Source organism: Schistocerca serialis, chromosome 2 (assembly GCF_023864345.2).
Source record: "Schistocerca serialis cubense isolate TAMUIC-IGC-003099 chromosome 2, iqSchSeri2.2, whole genome shotgun sequence".
NCBI classification, from domain to species: Eukaryota; Metazoa; Arthropoda; class Insecta; order Orthoptera; family Acrididae; genus Schistocerca; species Schistocerca serialis.
The window spans coordinates 567,194,598-567,211,004 of NC_064639.1; the positions used below are offsets into that span (position 1 = coordinate 567,194,598).

Consider the following 16,407-nt stretch of genomic DNA (forward strand, 5'->3'; position numbering starts at 1 on the left):
GACACTTTTTCGTGTCGAAACTGGTAGCATGTTTTGAGTAAATGGCGTTTGAATTACAATACAGCTGTAGTTTCAATTTGCATTATCAAACTACTTCGTATCTGGCTGCTGCCCCACCGTGCACCAGAGATTTCTCTTCTTGTTCTTCAACCCTGACCTCTGTTATTGTCTCCATTTCTAAGCTCTGAGAGAGCGGAAAATTCGCGTTAGCTCACAGCCAAACTAACAGAATGGATTTCATGCAAGAGAAGAAGTGTTCGTGAAATAGAGGCTGCTGATCATAAACGGAAAGTTGGGGTAAAATAAAACACATACCCCACAGATCACTTCCTGTAGGCACTGGTCCAAGTAGAATATGATAAAGATGGTATATACCAATGATAAAATACCACACCTATTTGATAAGATACTCTTAGTTCAACGTATGTCTTTGACTATGAAAACAGATATGCTGAGGAACTTAACAATAACTGCTTAATAGCGTGTTCGCCCACCATTATCACTCGATACAGAAGCGATCCTGCGTGGCGTTGATTCGGCGAGTCCTTGGTATGTTTCCACCGAGCGAGGTGGCGCAGTGGTTAGCACACTGGACTCGCATTCGGGAGGACGACGGTTCAATCCCGCGTCCGGCCATCATGATAAGTCCGCAGCTCGTGGTCGTGCGGTAGCGTTCTCGCTTCCCACGCCCGGGTTCCCGGGTTCGATTCCCGGCGGGGTCAGGGATTTTCTCTGCCTCGTGATGACTGGGTGTTGTGTGCTGTCCTTAGGTTAGTTAGGTTTAAGTAGTTCTAAGTTCTAGGGGACTGATGACCATGGCTGTTAAGTCCCATAGTGCTCAGAGCCATTTGAACCATTTTTAAAATAAGAGCCGGTTTGAAGGTGGATTTGAGTGATCGTGTAGTACTGTAGTATGGGTGAAGTGGTAATTATTAGAGAGCAGGCTGTACTGGGAGTTGCTGTGTATTATTTTATTTGGTCATAAAAAGCAAATGACAGACTGAGTGGAGGTGAAACATCAACACACACTATTTCCAGTTGGAGTTACCAGTGAGGCACTGCAGGACATCCAGTTACAATAAGAGATCGTGAGGTATGAGTTCAAGCGTGTGCTGCCGCTGCAGTCGGGCAGGACATTTTGCTCGTGATTGCCCAGAAGGTGTATCCGGTGGTGGAGGATATGAGCGCCGTGGATCCAGCAATCAACAGAAATGCTACAAATGCAACCGGTTTGGCCATTTTGCTCGTGAGTGCAAGGAGGAGCAGGACCGCTGCTACCGGTGCAATGGTGTTGGTCACATTGCCCGTGATTGCCAGCAGAGTCCCAGTGAACCATCTTGCTACAACTGTAATAAAACTGGGCATATTGCACGTGAGTGCCCAGATTCTGCTTCATCTGGCCCCTCTTGTTACAACTGCAGTAAAACTGGGCATATTGCCCGTGACTGTCCTACTGGTGGCAGTAAGGCTTGTTATAAGTGTGGGAAAACAGGTCACATAAGCCGTGACTGTGACCAAGATACAAACTAGAGCTACCTCTAATTTGCATTATTCTGAATTTTCTTTGCACTCAGATTTACAGCAGTTGAATTTTTCAGAGGTAATAATAAACGATTTGTCATATGGTCCAGCCATCGGCTTAGTAGGGTAGAATTTGTCAAGACTGGCCCATTTTTGAATGAAGCATTTTATGTTCTTGTAGTGGAGTAAGTGCCTTGGGGTGCAGTCAGTTTTCTCCATTGCAAGTTAGTTTTGATGTTGTAGAAAATCTATATAAGCAGGCGAACCAAGTTAAAGATTTTAAAGCTAAAAGTTAAAGCCTATTTGGTGCACTGATGTCATTGATGTGAAATAAGTATATTGTCAGTTGTCTGCAGCTAGGAATAGCTGTTAAAAAGTCAGCACTCTTTCATCAAAATTTTACTTTTACTCCTATTTCTACATTATATAGACAAAAAGGCAGGCAAAATGCTTTGAGTTAGTGGCAGAGGCTAGTTTTGTATTTGGATGTTAACAAACCTGTCTGGTGATGCCTTCTAAGGAGAGTGAGTGGCAAACAATTGGAAAAACAGAAATTGTCTATTGCTTTTATTTTCCATGTTACTTGTGTGACAGTCTTAAAGCTTGTCTAAATCATTACTCAGTGAATAGGAAAGAAATAATACAAATTGTTTAAATATTATTCTCTTGGAAGAGAGTTTTGTCTCCATGTGATGTTAATAAAGAGCTTCACAGCAAAAAAAAAAAAAAAAAAAAAAAAAAGCGGTCTAAGGCGACGCAGTCATGGACTGTGCGGCTGGTCCGGCGGAGGTTCGAGTCCTCCCTCGGGCATGGGTGTGTGTGTTTGTCCTTAGGATAATTTATGCTAAGTAGTGTGTAAGTGTGTAAGCTTAGGGACTGATGGCCATAGCAGTTAAGTCCCATAAGATTTCACACGCATTTGAACATTTTTTTTTCTACCCATATGTCAGGCAGCTCCCGTAAATTATAGGCCTGTGGTTTGTGGGCGCGGAACTGACGCATTAATGCGTCTACGATCTATTACATCGAATGCATTACTGGCGAAATTGGTGGACAAGACGTCAATATGAGTTCACTCTCAAGCTTTTCAAACCACTACAGCACGATTCTGGCATTATTCCGCGGTCCGTCATCCTACTGGAGATATGATCTTCCGATCCGACTATGTAACACAGACCAGATGTGGTTTGAATCCAAAGAAATTATATCGATGCCAATTGAGAGATAAATTAATAAACGATGGTGCTGATCCCCCTTGGTACACTAAACGGGTGAGAACACTCTTGCAGAAGCAACGAAAAAAGCATTCCAAATTTAAAAGAATGCAAAATTCACAAGATTGGCGAAATTTCACAGAAACTCGAAATTTAGCGCGAACTCCAATGCAGGATGCTTTTAATAGCTTCCACATCGAATCTCTGTCTCGAAATATGGCAGAAAACCCAAAGAGATTCTGGTCGTATGCAAAGTACATTAGCGGCAAGACGCAATCAAACCTTCACTGCGCGATAACAATAGTCACTGATGACAGTGCCACTAAAGCACAGTTACTAAACAAGGTTTTGCAAAAATCACTAACCCAAGAGAATGAAATACACATTTCAGTATTCGAATCTAGAACAACTGCCAAATGACTAACTTAGAAGTAGATATCCTCGGTGAAGAAAGACAGGGCTTCCGGTCCAGACTGCATACCAGCTGGGTTCCTTTCAGAGTATGCTGATATAATAGCTCCATGTCTAACAATGATATACAACCGCCTGCTCATCGAAAGATCTGTACCTAAAGACTGGAAACTTGCAAAAATCACACCACTACCCAGGAAAGGAAACAGGAGTAATGTACTGAATTACAGACCCGTGTCTCTAACGTCGATTTGCAGTAGGGTTTTGGAACCTTCTGTGTTCGAACATAATGAATTATCTCGAAGAGAACGATTTATCGACTAATAATCATCACGGATTCAGGAAAAATCGTTCGTGTGAAACACAACTAGCTCTCTATTCTCACGGAGTAGTGAGTGCTATCGACTGTTGATTCCGTATTTTTAGGTTTCCGGAAGGCTTTCGATACTATTCCTCACAAGCGTCTTCTAAACAAATTGCATGCCTATGGATTATTGTCTCAGTTGTACAACTGGATTGGTCAGTTCCTGTCAGGTGGGTCGCAGTAGGTAGTAACCGACGGAAAGTCATAGAGTAAAACAGAAGTAACATCTGGAGTTTCCCAAGGAGGTGTTATAGGCCCTCTTCTGTTACTGATCTACATAAACGACACAGGAGACAATCTGAGCAGCCCTCTTAAATTGTGTGCAGATGATGCTGTCATTTTCTGTCTTGTAAAGTCATCAGATGATCAAAACCAAGTTCAAAATGATTTAGACAAGATATCTATATGGTGCAAAAAGTGGCAGTTGACTCTAAATAATGTAAAGTGGGAAATTATTCACACGAATAGTAAAAGATATCAGCTAAATTTCGGTTACGCGAGAAATCGCACAAATGTAAAGTCTGTAAATTCAACTAAATATTTAGAGATTACAATTACGAGTAACTTCAATTGAAACGATCACATATAAAATATTGCGGGTAAAGCAAACAAAAGACTGGGATTTATTGGTAGAAAACGCAACAGATCGACTAAAAAGACTACGTACACCACGCTTGTCCGCCCTCTTCTGGAGTATTGCTGTGTGGTGTGGGATCCGCATCAGACGGAACTGATGCAGGACATAATAAAAGTTCAAAGGAGGGCTGTTCGTTTTGTATTACCGCGAAATAGGTGAGAGAGTGCAACGGACATGATCCGTGAATTAGGGTGGCAGTCGTTAAAACAAAGGGATTTCTCGTTACGCTAGAATCTTCTCGTGAAATTTCAATCACCAACTTCCTCCTCCGAATGCGAAAATATTCTGTGGGCTCCCACCTACATAGCGAGAAATGATCATCATGATAATATAGGAGAAATCAGAGCTCGCTCAGAAAGATTTAAGTGCTCGTTTTTCTCGCGCGCTGTTAGATAGTGGAAACGTACATAGCGGGAAATGATCATCATGATAATATAAGAGAAATCAGAGCTCGTTCAGAAAGATTTAAGTGCTCGTTTTTACCGCGCGCTGTTAGATAGTGGAAACGTAGAGAATTAGCTCTAAAGTGGTTCGATGAATCCTCTGCGACGCATTGCAGAGTAACCATGTAGATGTAGTTGTAGACGATCGCCGTCAGGGAATACATCAGGCATTACTGGATGCATGGTATCCGCAAATGATGTTCACGTATTACGCAGCGCTTCCGGTTCCTCCACACGTGCCATGTAATCTCAGCTGAATGTTACTCACAGCATAATACTACCCCCACAAGCGTGCGCCGTGGCGCAGCGCATGTCTCGAGCAGTCGTTCACCCGGGTGACGGCATATCCAGACACGACCATCGACCTGGTGCAACAAGGAACGTAATTCATCCGACGGGGCAAAACTTTTTCATTGACTCACTTCCTACTCTCTATGATTCCATGCCGACTGCAACCATAATTGACGATTTCGTTGGGTCAACATGGAAACGCTTGGGGACATCTGCTGCGGAGCCTTATGCTAGACGATGTGCACCAAACGGCGTGCTCCAAAACACTAGCAGTACCTGTACCTGTATTGTGTCCTGTTGTCATATCTACCATATTTCGCTGCCTATCCTTCTTTACAGAGCGAACAAGCCAATGTACTCTACATTCTGTGATGAAGCATGGACCTACACGACTGCCGTCTGCTCGTGGATTCACCGTTCTTCAACCACCTTCTGTAGACAATAAGCGCACGAACAACCGACCAGTTTCGCCGTCTCTGCTATGCCCGATCCCGGACGCCGGGCCATAACAATCTGCCCTTTCTCAGTGTCGCTTACGCTAGTAGTTTACCCATTCGATGCCCGTATCGATACTTGAGTGGTTCCCCATTCGTATCGGTTCCACTTGCAGATATTCCTTAGCGCGCAGGTGTCCAAATTCATTCAGTCTCGCAGTGTGGTGTGTTCATGATGTTTTGCTTCAATCAGTGTACTTAGATGTGGAAACACAATATCGTAAAGGATGTGCAATCTATTTAACCTAACAGCAGAGCAATCGTGATTATGGTCTACGAACGCTATAACTATGCGTCCCTTCGGAAGCTCGGTACATAATTGAACCTTGTTGCTATGTACTTTGTACGGTCAGTGTCCTTGTTTATATAAGAGTACTAGCGAACCTGGCAATGTTCCGCAATTGATAAGTATGTATTGCAATTGGATGCAAGTCCTAATTTCCTTCTCCCTACTCTCTATGTCTGTCTCCTCTTCCGCCCTCTCTTCGTCCATCTCCTCCTCTCCCGTACCTGATTTTCCTAAATCGCTCCAGGCAAATGCGGGGATGGTTCCTTTGAAAGGACACGGCCGAATTCCTTCCTCATCCTTTCCCAAACCGATGGGACCGATGACCTCGCTGTTTGGTCCTCTCCCCCATATCAACGAACCAACCAAAGCCCCCCTCCTCCTCTGCTCTCTGTCCATTCCCCCCCCCCCCCTCTTCCTCTCTGCCCATTTCCTCCTCCCTCTCGCTCTGAACCTGATCTTTATTGTTACAGCAAAAAAACCTTCACTGGGGATTGAAGTTCCTGAAAAGGTGTCTGTAAATCGGTTGGGATCATTGGTTCACGGGGTATGAGGAGGATTACAAAGTTTCGGACGATTCAGATTCTGTCGTAGTATTCTAATCATAAGACCATAAGCCATAAACAAATCTTTCCAGATTTATGTTAAGAACTACTGCGAGGAAGGAAAAAAAGCAGCGCATTGTTGTGTACAAAATTTTTGTTTAAAATTATGTATAAGGAAAAGTCAAATAAACGAAACTCCAGGTAGGAATATCAGCAGTATAAGGAAAAGGAGATTGCTACTTACGGTGAAGAAGACGTATTAAGTTGCAGACAGCCACAATGAAGACACTTACACGTCAGCTTTCGACCAAAGACTTCGTCGGAAAAGGAAACACACACACGCACATTTCTGTAGTGGTTTAAATGCCCTGTTATAATAGTTAAAACTGCGTTAAAGAAAACCAAACCGCACATTTTCACAGCATAGAGTTTTCTTTCTTGCAGTCAGCTTTAACAGAAAACGTGTATTTTGTTGTTTAAAAAATTAGTCTATGTCCGTCTGAATGCTTATTAGAGTATCATGTGAAAATTTTCGATATTTTTGTTAACAACGTTTAACATCGTCTTTGCGTGGTGGCATGGATATACGTACGCTGTCATTTTGCAGGGTGACTTCGGAACCCCGATGCAGCGCAAGGAGGCGGACGGGAACTTCACGGTGGTGGGCGTGGCCAGCTTCATACAGGGCACCACCACCTGCGAGGGCGCCACCTCCGGCTTCGTCATGGTGGCCGCCTACCTCGACTGGTTGGCTCGACATACGCGGCTTCCAGTCTACCCTTGATCAAACAAGCGGTTTCATCTCCACGTGCTCGTTTAATTAACATGCTATACTGTATTTGTATCTCTCAGACAATTTATCTCGATGAAATTGTCGTAATACTACCATAGTTTCCTTTCTTCAGACTGGTATAGTACCCAAAATTTGTATCAGTTGTGGACAGTTTATAATCAGGAGCCCTACTTGGATACATAAATCAAGTAATATGTTTACTATAAGAACAAAAAGTGTAAGAATAAAGCTAAAAATAAAGAAGAATGAAATATACGATAAATATTTCTCTCTTTCAGATCTGTTTGAATTCTTCTTTATAAAGCTTTCTACAGAAAAAAGTAACATTGAAATTATTTACAATCTTGAAAAACACCATGATATGGCAAAAAATTACCATTTATTCTCATCGATGTCTGCTGATTAGAAGAACACTACCTACAAAATTGTTCTTCCATACCTGGATAAGAATAAGAAAGTGTGACAGTAAAGCACAGTTAAGCGTCGTAGGGGGCGATGTTGTCGGTTTGCCGGAGCGTGCGCGCACTTTACGGCTGTAGCAGCAATAGCTTTGCGATTCTTTACTGGACTACCTTGTCACGCCGCCTTTTAAGGTGCGGTATTGAGTTCGCCTTATATCTTTGTGCCTTACCAAAAGCACTCCTGTGTATAAAATGCGTTCCTATTATTTGTATATCTCAATAAAAGCAACACGAAGAGCAGTGTTTTTACAATAATCAGAATGAATCTCGTTCAGTTGTCGTATTCGATAGGTAAGAGGCGTTAAATTGGATCTGAATCGTTCATGTAAAAACAATAACTAACAACATTAAAATAATGTAAACTGCATGAGTACTTACAGGGTGTCCAGAAAAGGGCTCCCTGATTTCAAAATTAAATATCTCGAAAACAAAGATCGATTAAGGAATGCAGTAAACGGTATGTTTATTGTGAAAGCTGTAAGAAGTTTATACAGCAGTTTGAAATAATAGTTACAAAAACTGCTAACAGATGGCGCTGTACGCTGTACAGCTCATATCAGCATACATAAGTGAAATAATCGTATGAAAACAATCTTTGCAAACAATCACATCACAATCTTTTCAAAATGTTCACCATTGGCACTACAGAGGTGGCGCAAACGAAGAATGAAATTCGCCATCACATTTCGTAGCGTCTCTTCCGAAATGGATTCACATGCCACAGAGATCGCCGATTCAAGCTCGTCCAGCGTGGCGGGATGCTTCGGGTAGACCATGTCTTTCACTGTGCTCCACAAAAAAAGTCACAGGGAGTCAAATCCGGCGAATATGGAGGCCAATTCATGCCTGCACCAGTAAATTTGGGATATTCCGAAGCAATGACTGGATTCCCGAAGTATTCCTCAAGAAAGCGAAACACTTGTTCGGCCCGATGTGGTCGGGCTCCATCCTGCATAAACCATTCAGTACCTGGTCGATCCCCTAACGCTTGCTGTGTGGCGACAAATTGTTCCAAAATTGCAACATAACGTGCACCACTGACCGTTTCTCGAATGAAAAAAGGGCCAATAATGCCTCTGCTGCATACTGCAGCCCACACAGTAACTTTAGGAGAATGCAGGGGTTTCGCTTCACACCAATATGGCTTTTCGGAACCCCAAAATCGCCAGTTCTGCTTATTCACGTATCCATTCTGGTTGAAGTGTGCTTCATCTGTAAACCAGATGCAGCCAACAACCAATCCTTCACTATCAATCATTGTGAACATCTGATTAGCAAAGGCAACCCTTTGTTGCACGGCTTGTACGGGTATGGCCTGGTGAGTTTGAATTTTGAATGGAAACATGTGTAGGCTCTTTCTCAGTATTTTCTGCGTGTTGGAACGCTCCAAACCAGTCTCAGATGCAATTCTACTGACGGATGACATTGGATTTCGCTGAATAATTCCAGAAACTGTGGTGGTATTTTCAGGCGTAACTGCGGTTTGCTTGCGGGCAACATGCCCCACTAGATCATCAGTTACGCTGCCTGTTCGTTGAAATTTTGCGAAAAGCGTACGAATGGTTTTCGCATCGGGTCCTTTTGGAAAATTAAATCGTGCTTGAAAACTTCGCCTTGTTGCCGTAGGACTCTCTTCTAACCTGTGGTACTCTAGCACCAGAAAAACGCGTTGTTCAATGGAGTACATGGTTTTAATCTCTTCCTTCGGTACGCTAACCTCCTTTCAAGTTTCAATAGTGGAACGGATCGCTCTGGGCTTCGGATAACTATTTATAATAGGCATTACGTATGGCGATTACAGCGCCATCTGTTAGCAGCTTTTGTAACTATTATTTCAAACTGCTGTATAAACTTCTTACAGCTTTCACAATAAACATACCGTTTACTGCATTCCTCTATCGATCTTTGTTTTCGAGATATTTAATTTTGAAATCAGGGAGTCCTTTTCTGGACACCCTGTATCAGTCACTCTAGTGCGCATGCAGAGTGTCATACTTGTGCAGAGATGTATTCCTTAACAATGAGATGAGTTTTATTGTGCAACTGCAGTACACACCATTCAGCCAAAAATACGAAATACAAACAAATATAAAGAGGAATTAAGGCAAAGGATAAATGCCATTTAGTTCAGAAAAACTTTCTTCCTTGGCCTTTGAGCTATGGTCTGTAGACGAGCCACTAGAATTGCCCAAGGATATAATTATATTTCTATATTACTCTCGACACTCACTTCACTTTTCCGCGTTTCCTTAACAACCGTCTCTGTGTGGCATACATTTCACCACTTCTCTGGCGTTATTTGTGCCACTGCTTCCTTTAGCAGTCTGAATTTCTGCCACAGTGAAGCTTTTGTTATTTGTTGCCACGTAATTTTCAATTTGTCCTCAAATTATTTCGATGGCATTAGTGGCTGTGGTATGGTGGAGGCCTAACACCCTGTGGCCACGGTCGTCCACAACCTACTGTTGAAATTGTGGCTTATTTTTCATTACTCTTTCCATGGGCTTTGCATCACACAAATTGTCCTGAATTTTCACGTTGTGGCGGTTCAACCATGTCGGCTTTTTTCGATGCCATCGTTGGAGCTTTACCTTTAATAACTGCATGGCATTGGGTATTATGACAGACGGCCGATTCGTTTTCCAATAGTTGTCCCTTGAACCACTCCAGAAAACTACGTGGTTCATCTCCTCGTGGTTTTCGTTTGTCTTCTTTGACCTATAAAGGAAGAGACAGACAGGTACGAAACCAGATGCAGTCCCAGCATGCAAGACAACAATTCTTGCTCCATTTCCCACCGAAACAGCAGAACTTCCATCTGACCAGTCTTTTCTGACGGAATGACCGGCGTTTATCCAGGTTTCGTCGATCCACACAATGTCTTCAAACGGCACTTTAACGATAGTTCTTAAAAATCGACAATGCCACGGTACGATGTCGCCTCTTTCCATTATAATTTTCCGTCCATTCATATTTTATACCGAAAACCGAGGGCTCTGACAACCGTTAACAAATACGTTTTGCTGTCACTGAAACTCTGTCTCGCGAAGAGTAACGCACAGTTTTTCTAATAGCAGAATGTTCTTTTCTCTCGTAATATCCATTATGTGGTGACGAACAGCATCTTGTTGAAAAGCGTCCAAGTTTGTTACAGGTGGTTCTGTCCACAGTTTGGATGGACCAGGCTCTACCCCTTCTGCACAGTATTTCTCAGTACAAATTTTGACGGTAATATTTTTGTGTATCTTCAAGACATCTGCACTTCTTTCGACTACCTTCGTTAGGCCGGTATAACACTATCATATTTCTTTGTCAAAGCTGATCTGTCAAATATTTATGTCAAAGAAATTCAATGGTGTAATAGGGAACTTTGTCAAATCTCGCCTGTCGTCAAATAAATATGATCAAATCTAGGGCCTACCCATAGATTTGCTCATAAAGGCCGTTCGTCTTCTGTTCACTGCAAAGTGAAATGCAACTGCTTGGAGCTCTGGCGTCGGTATAGCTATTCGACGTCTCTGTAGTGTGTTTGAAAACATGGCTTCAAAGTCTCTGTGTTCCTTCGACTCCTTTTTTTTAATAAACTTGCTTCGACGAGGGTTGGGGGGGGGGGGGGGGGGGGTGAGCAGGGGACAAAGTGCATGCCATTAATTCAAGCAGGAATAGTGGGTGTGGTAACACTCTAAAATAAAAAAAAGTTATTTCTTTGCTTTCCATTCTACTTTGTCTTTTTTTTACTCTGGATGCCATAAGTGAAAAAGCCATTCATCTGTTTCGTACTTTTTATTGATTTTGTAGTTGTTGGAACACTAATTCCATTAATTAAATTATTCAAAAATAAAAATAGTTCTTATTGTCCATATAGAGTACTAAACATCTATTTATCTTCCCATATTCCTCCTTCAGTGTTTTTATAAATCGCTTCACGCGTGTCTGGACTTAGTTTGGTTAATGTGCTAAGTGATATTCGAGTGCTGTGTTGTAAAGTCGAGAACGGTAGCTCTCTCCTATATCTAGAAATCGCACTGTCACAGTTTGCCTGCCATCTGCACATACAGCATTTCTCAAGAGAGACTTATGTTTTGTAATATTAGAGGCCAGTTTATTGAGCATATACTGAAATACTCTCTAATCCATTTAAGTAATTTATGTATTAAGACTTGACTTCCTCCACTAGCAGCTCTCGTGATAAAGTTTGCTGAATGCGTTTACTATCTCGACGTAATACCTAAGGCTTCATCCAAGTATGTTTCCTTTGTTTCCGCCGCTTTTCTTCCAAATACTCACTCAATGCAATTGTGGTACCAGCAACTGCAGCGCATTATAACAAGCTGTTGTCTACCATCTTGAAATGTGAGGAAAATATGACAGCAATGTAAATCCCCTTCTTAGCACCACGTCAAACATCTTTGTCAAAGAAATTTGACGAATATTTGATCATATTTCTTTGCCAAAGAAATATGATAGTGTAATACTGGCCTTAGAGACAATAGAGTTGTACCATTGTTTCCCTCTTTCTCGAAATGTTCTCGCTCCTAGCACACAAACTCACGTGTCTGACCACGCAAAACGTGAGCAGATCGCTCAACTTTCCGTTTAGAAGCCAAACTTTTTTGCATCCTTCCACTACAAGCTTCAGACATTCTGTGGCGAAAAAGAAACTCGCTGCTCAGAGAAACAAAGCGCACAACGGAACGGACTACAACTGTTCACCGAAACGGCTGCGGGCATCGTCTACATCTGGCTACCGTAGCTGCGACCTGCAGCAGGAGAGAGATTTGAAAACGGTGAATGGACCAGGAGGCGCGGCCAAGCGCGTTCTCTGGTTGGCTCTTGCTGTGGTAGCAGCCCTGTGAATACCTACACGTCAATCACTTTGTTATTCTGATCCGGGTATAATCATAATTTCGCCAATCTCGCCATCTACACAAAACGAAAGAAAACTTGTGAGCCTTGAGTACTATTGAAACGTGGGACTTACGGAAAACAGGAAAAGGTGTGAAAGGGACCTAATCAGTTACCGTTGGTTGCACGGTAAACACATACACTTTATTTAAGAAAACAATTTTTTTTAAAAAAATCATTTTTAAAAAAAAATTGACTGTAACACATGCTACACTGACGACCGAAGGCCTCATTAGGAAGAATTCGAATTATTTGTCGGCTGAAGGCCACAAGTAATAGGAATAATTTAAACAAAATATTATTTTTAAGCAATTGACACAATCAGACCAAATAAGAAGGGTGTGATCCACAGAGGGTGTTCCAAGGATCGACCCGAGAAAAGTCCCTACAGCTGCGTAAGTGGTGAGACAGGCAGCTAAGAGTTATGCTCACTTAACGGGATGGCAACTCGAAATAGGGACGGCTTAAACGTCGACCAACACACTCACAAAATCCACCTAAGATGCGATAACCAAAACCACGATAGAATAACAGTTAGCATCGTCAAATGACAAGCATTTAATTACAGAAGTTGGCTCCACCAAATCCTAGTTCGCAGACAGGGTTAAGACCAAACTGCTAATCCGAAATCTGACTAGATGCAATGGAACCGCAAAAGACAAATCGACAAACAACTCAAACAATGCAAAAACAGTCACTGTACAGCAACAAGACGAATTGCACGTAGACACGAACGCTAAGAACACAGAAACGGTCGAAAGACCAGATACACGTCGTCCACTGAGACGACCGACCGAACGACCAATCAAGTCAGGCAAGGGAAACGTCGGAGTATAGAATCGCCAACTGAGAACTTGATGGCATGAGGTCACTTCGATGGTCACACACACAAGTGAAAGTTGCACTACACGAATATGACGATCCATTCAACGTAAACTCGCTGAATCCGGACCTCGACGTGGTCGTGCACTCTCGGAATCGTATCCTGCCATCGGGCAGTGCGTATATCGCCAGCCAGCTCCATCGGCGAGTGCTGGCGCTGTCGGACCTCACTGCTGCTCCGACCCAACTGAACTCAACTCCGACACACGACGACCAGGAAATACTAGAGGTCGCTCCAAAGATAGTACCACAGTACTCGCTATCGATAAAAGCCGCTGCTGCCACTCACGGACAGACAAAGCGAGCAAACGTAGTGGCGCCAGTGAACGTACTAAGAAAACGTGAGGTCACAGTCCGAATACATGACGCCAAGACGCCAACCTGTCAACGGCACAAACCCAAGACGGAACGCATCTCTACTATAAAAACTATAACTATAAAATTTATTTCTGTCTGTGCTCACATCAGTTGTTTATCCACTATTGATAACGAATAGTCAGTCTGAACCGGTATACCCATTAAACAGCTCATAAGAGCATCGATTGAAATAAAATTTATAGTTAAAAATAATGTGCTCGCGGATGCTCCTTGTCAATAGCGCGGCAAACATGAACAAATAAAATAAACAGCAGGACATACTACGAAACACGGTACACTAAAACAAGTGTAATGCCACACAGTTAAATGATTTCGTTGTTCTAGGTAGCGAACTGCACAGTATGAAAAGATGAAATCAGCCGATTTTCAGGAACCTGTCGACTCATGCCATCTCGAAAGTGTCCAGCAATACTATCTTGGTGTAAAGCAACACACAACTTCAATATGGATGCAATTTAACTGAAACCCCTTTTAGCGGCTATTGTAATTGACAGAATGATAATGGTAATACTTCCTGCAGGTTCCCACACAACGATCTGAGAAAAGGCACGAACGAGAACGCCCATCAAACCGTAATTCTAGTGTCGCAGTCAAACCGTTCGTCGCCGGCCGAAGTGGCCGTGCGGTTAAAGGCGCTGCAGTCTGGAACTGCAAGACCGCTACGGTCGCAGGTTCGAATCCTGCCTAGGGCATGGATGTTTGTGATGTCCTTAGGTTAGTTAGGTTTAACTAGTTCTAAGTTCTAGGGGACTAATGACCTCAGCAGTTGAGTCCCATAGTGCGCAGAGCCATTTGAACCAAACCGTTCGTTTTCCTAAACAGCACCTATTTTACTGGATGAAACTAAGGTTAATTACAGCCATCATTTCGAATCTAGAACGACAGCACGAGATCTCTGTGTATAAGATGGAAATCAACATTTTAAGTGTCGTATCCAAAGCTTATGAGGACATTCTTACCTTCATTTAGCATTGTCAACATGTTTGTCGTCCCTGGTGACTGTCAATTAGACTCAGAAAGCCATAGCACGGTCGTCACGTTTTAGTGGTAATCGCAAATGCGAAATACACGCACTTAAAGCGACCATACTGAGCTGGTCAGAGAGGCTGTGTTATCCACTTCAGCAAGCTGCCTGTGCAAAGTTCTCGAAAAGGTCTTTGAAAATATTTATTTGGCATTTAGGAAACAAACTACTCATCTACGATAGTTCTGCAATTATTAAAATTTATGGCATCAAATAAAATGTGATAGCTAGTAATAACGCTGCTAAACACGTGCTATGAAGAGACACTCTGTTTCCAAACTATGAAGCCAAAATATACCATAGATATAGGTTCGACTGTTACGTCCGTGAGGCATTCATATTTGCAACAAGAGTCGATCAAGACGCTTTATACTTCTGCAATAACGTAGCTCCGGGGAACATATAAACTTTGTTCCTGTACATGGCAGAAGACATGATGAATTGCAGAAAGACTTGGTATATCTAACAATGCCCCTCGTATTTTGTAACGTCAGGCGCTCCGAACATAGAAAGTGGTTGGATAAGAACAGATACTAGAAAATCATATGTTTTGGGATCGAAATAACTTTGTTGGTCATAAATGACACTCGGAGCATACTCAGCGAAAAAGGGTATTAATGTAGTTCATACACATTTCCACAGCCTCTATGAAGAGAGCGTAATAGTAGTTTGAAATACGAACTAAAAACAAAGTCCGGTCAAACAAGGTTTTTTTGCTTATTCTTAAGGCCGTTGCCGAACAGAACTTTTAAAAATAAACACAACGATTTCTAGTTCATACTTCATACTACTGCTGCTTTCTTACCATAGAGGCTGGACGTTGCTTCTAGATTCCTTCAAACGGTTAGAACAGACTGTCCTACGTATCTGCCATATTCACGTCCACCCGCCAAGAGCGCAGACACACTGACTGAAAAAATGAAAAAGAAAGAATGATGATTCAGAATTAACCAGTAGATGAAAATAGTTATCCTATCCGTCATGTCCCTATTTTCCGTATATGAGAAGAAGCATTTTTCTCGGCCCGCGACTGTAAACGCACAAAAAAGTTTTGTGTAGAGAAACATATAGAAGCATGTGCCTGTGAGCTTAAATTAAATAAAGGCACATTTATAATTGTAACTGTATATAGGTCCCCATCAGGAAACTTTCATCTATTTCTGAAAAATTTGGACTCCTTGTTGTGCTATCTGTCAGACAGGGGGAAGCAAATTATTATTTGTGGGGACTTCAATGTAGATTCTCTGTCCTGTTGTTACACCCTGAACGTCTTTTTCAGCTTTTGTAATTACATTGCTATTATAATTCCACCACTCCTGTACACCTTCTGGTAATTTCACTTCTCTTAATACCGTTTCCTTGAATTTTTCTCGCAACACCTCTTCTTACAGTTCCCACCACTTTATTCATTATTCTCCTCGCTTAAAACATTTACGTCTTTTGCCCACTATCATTTCATAATCGGCCACTACGACTTTGTGTTGCGTAGCTATACTTTCATTGTATATAACCTTGGTATTCTTTATTTCCTTTATGTGTTTCCTTCTGGACAACAAGTAGTCTAACTGACTATTATGGTCTCCGCTCCTGTAGGTTATATGTTGTTCTCTTCTACGATTGAAGTAGGTATTTGTGATCATTAGGTCAAAAGATACAGCGTATTCTGCAATCTTGTGCTCTGCTGCATTTCTCTCTCCATAGCTCCATCCACCATGAATTATATCTTCTCCACTCCTCCTCTCACCAACATGTCTATTT

The 16,407-nt window shown here is 42.2% G+C and overlaps 1 protein-coding gene across 1 annotated transcript; it reads left to right on the forward strand.

Moving 5' to 3' along the window:
* Nucleotides 1–873: 873 nt before the first annotated feature.
* LOC126455633 (CCHC-type zinc finger nucleic acid binding protein-like) lies at nt 874–2,159 on the forward strand. Its single transcript, XM_050091399.1, has one exon. It carries the CDS (start codon nt 1,096–1,098, stop codon nt 1,528–1,530), a length of 435 nt encoding a protein of 144 aa, XP_049947356.1. The 5' UTR covers nt 874–1,095; the 3' UTR covers nt 1,531–2,159.
* The last annotated feature ends 14,248 nt before the right edge of the window (nt 2,160–16,407 follow it).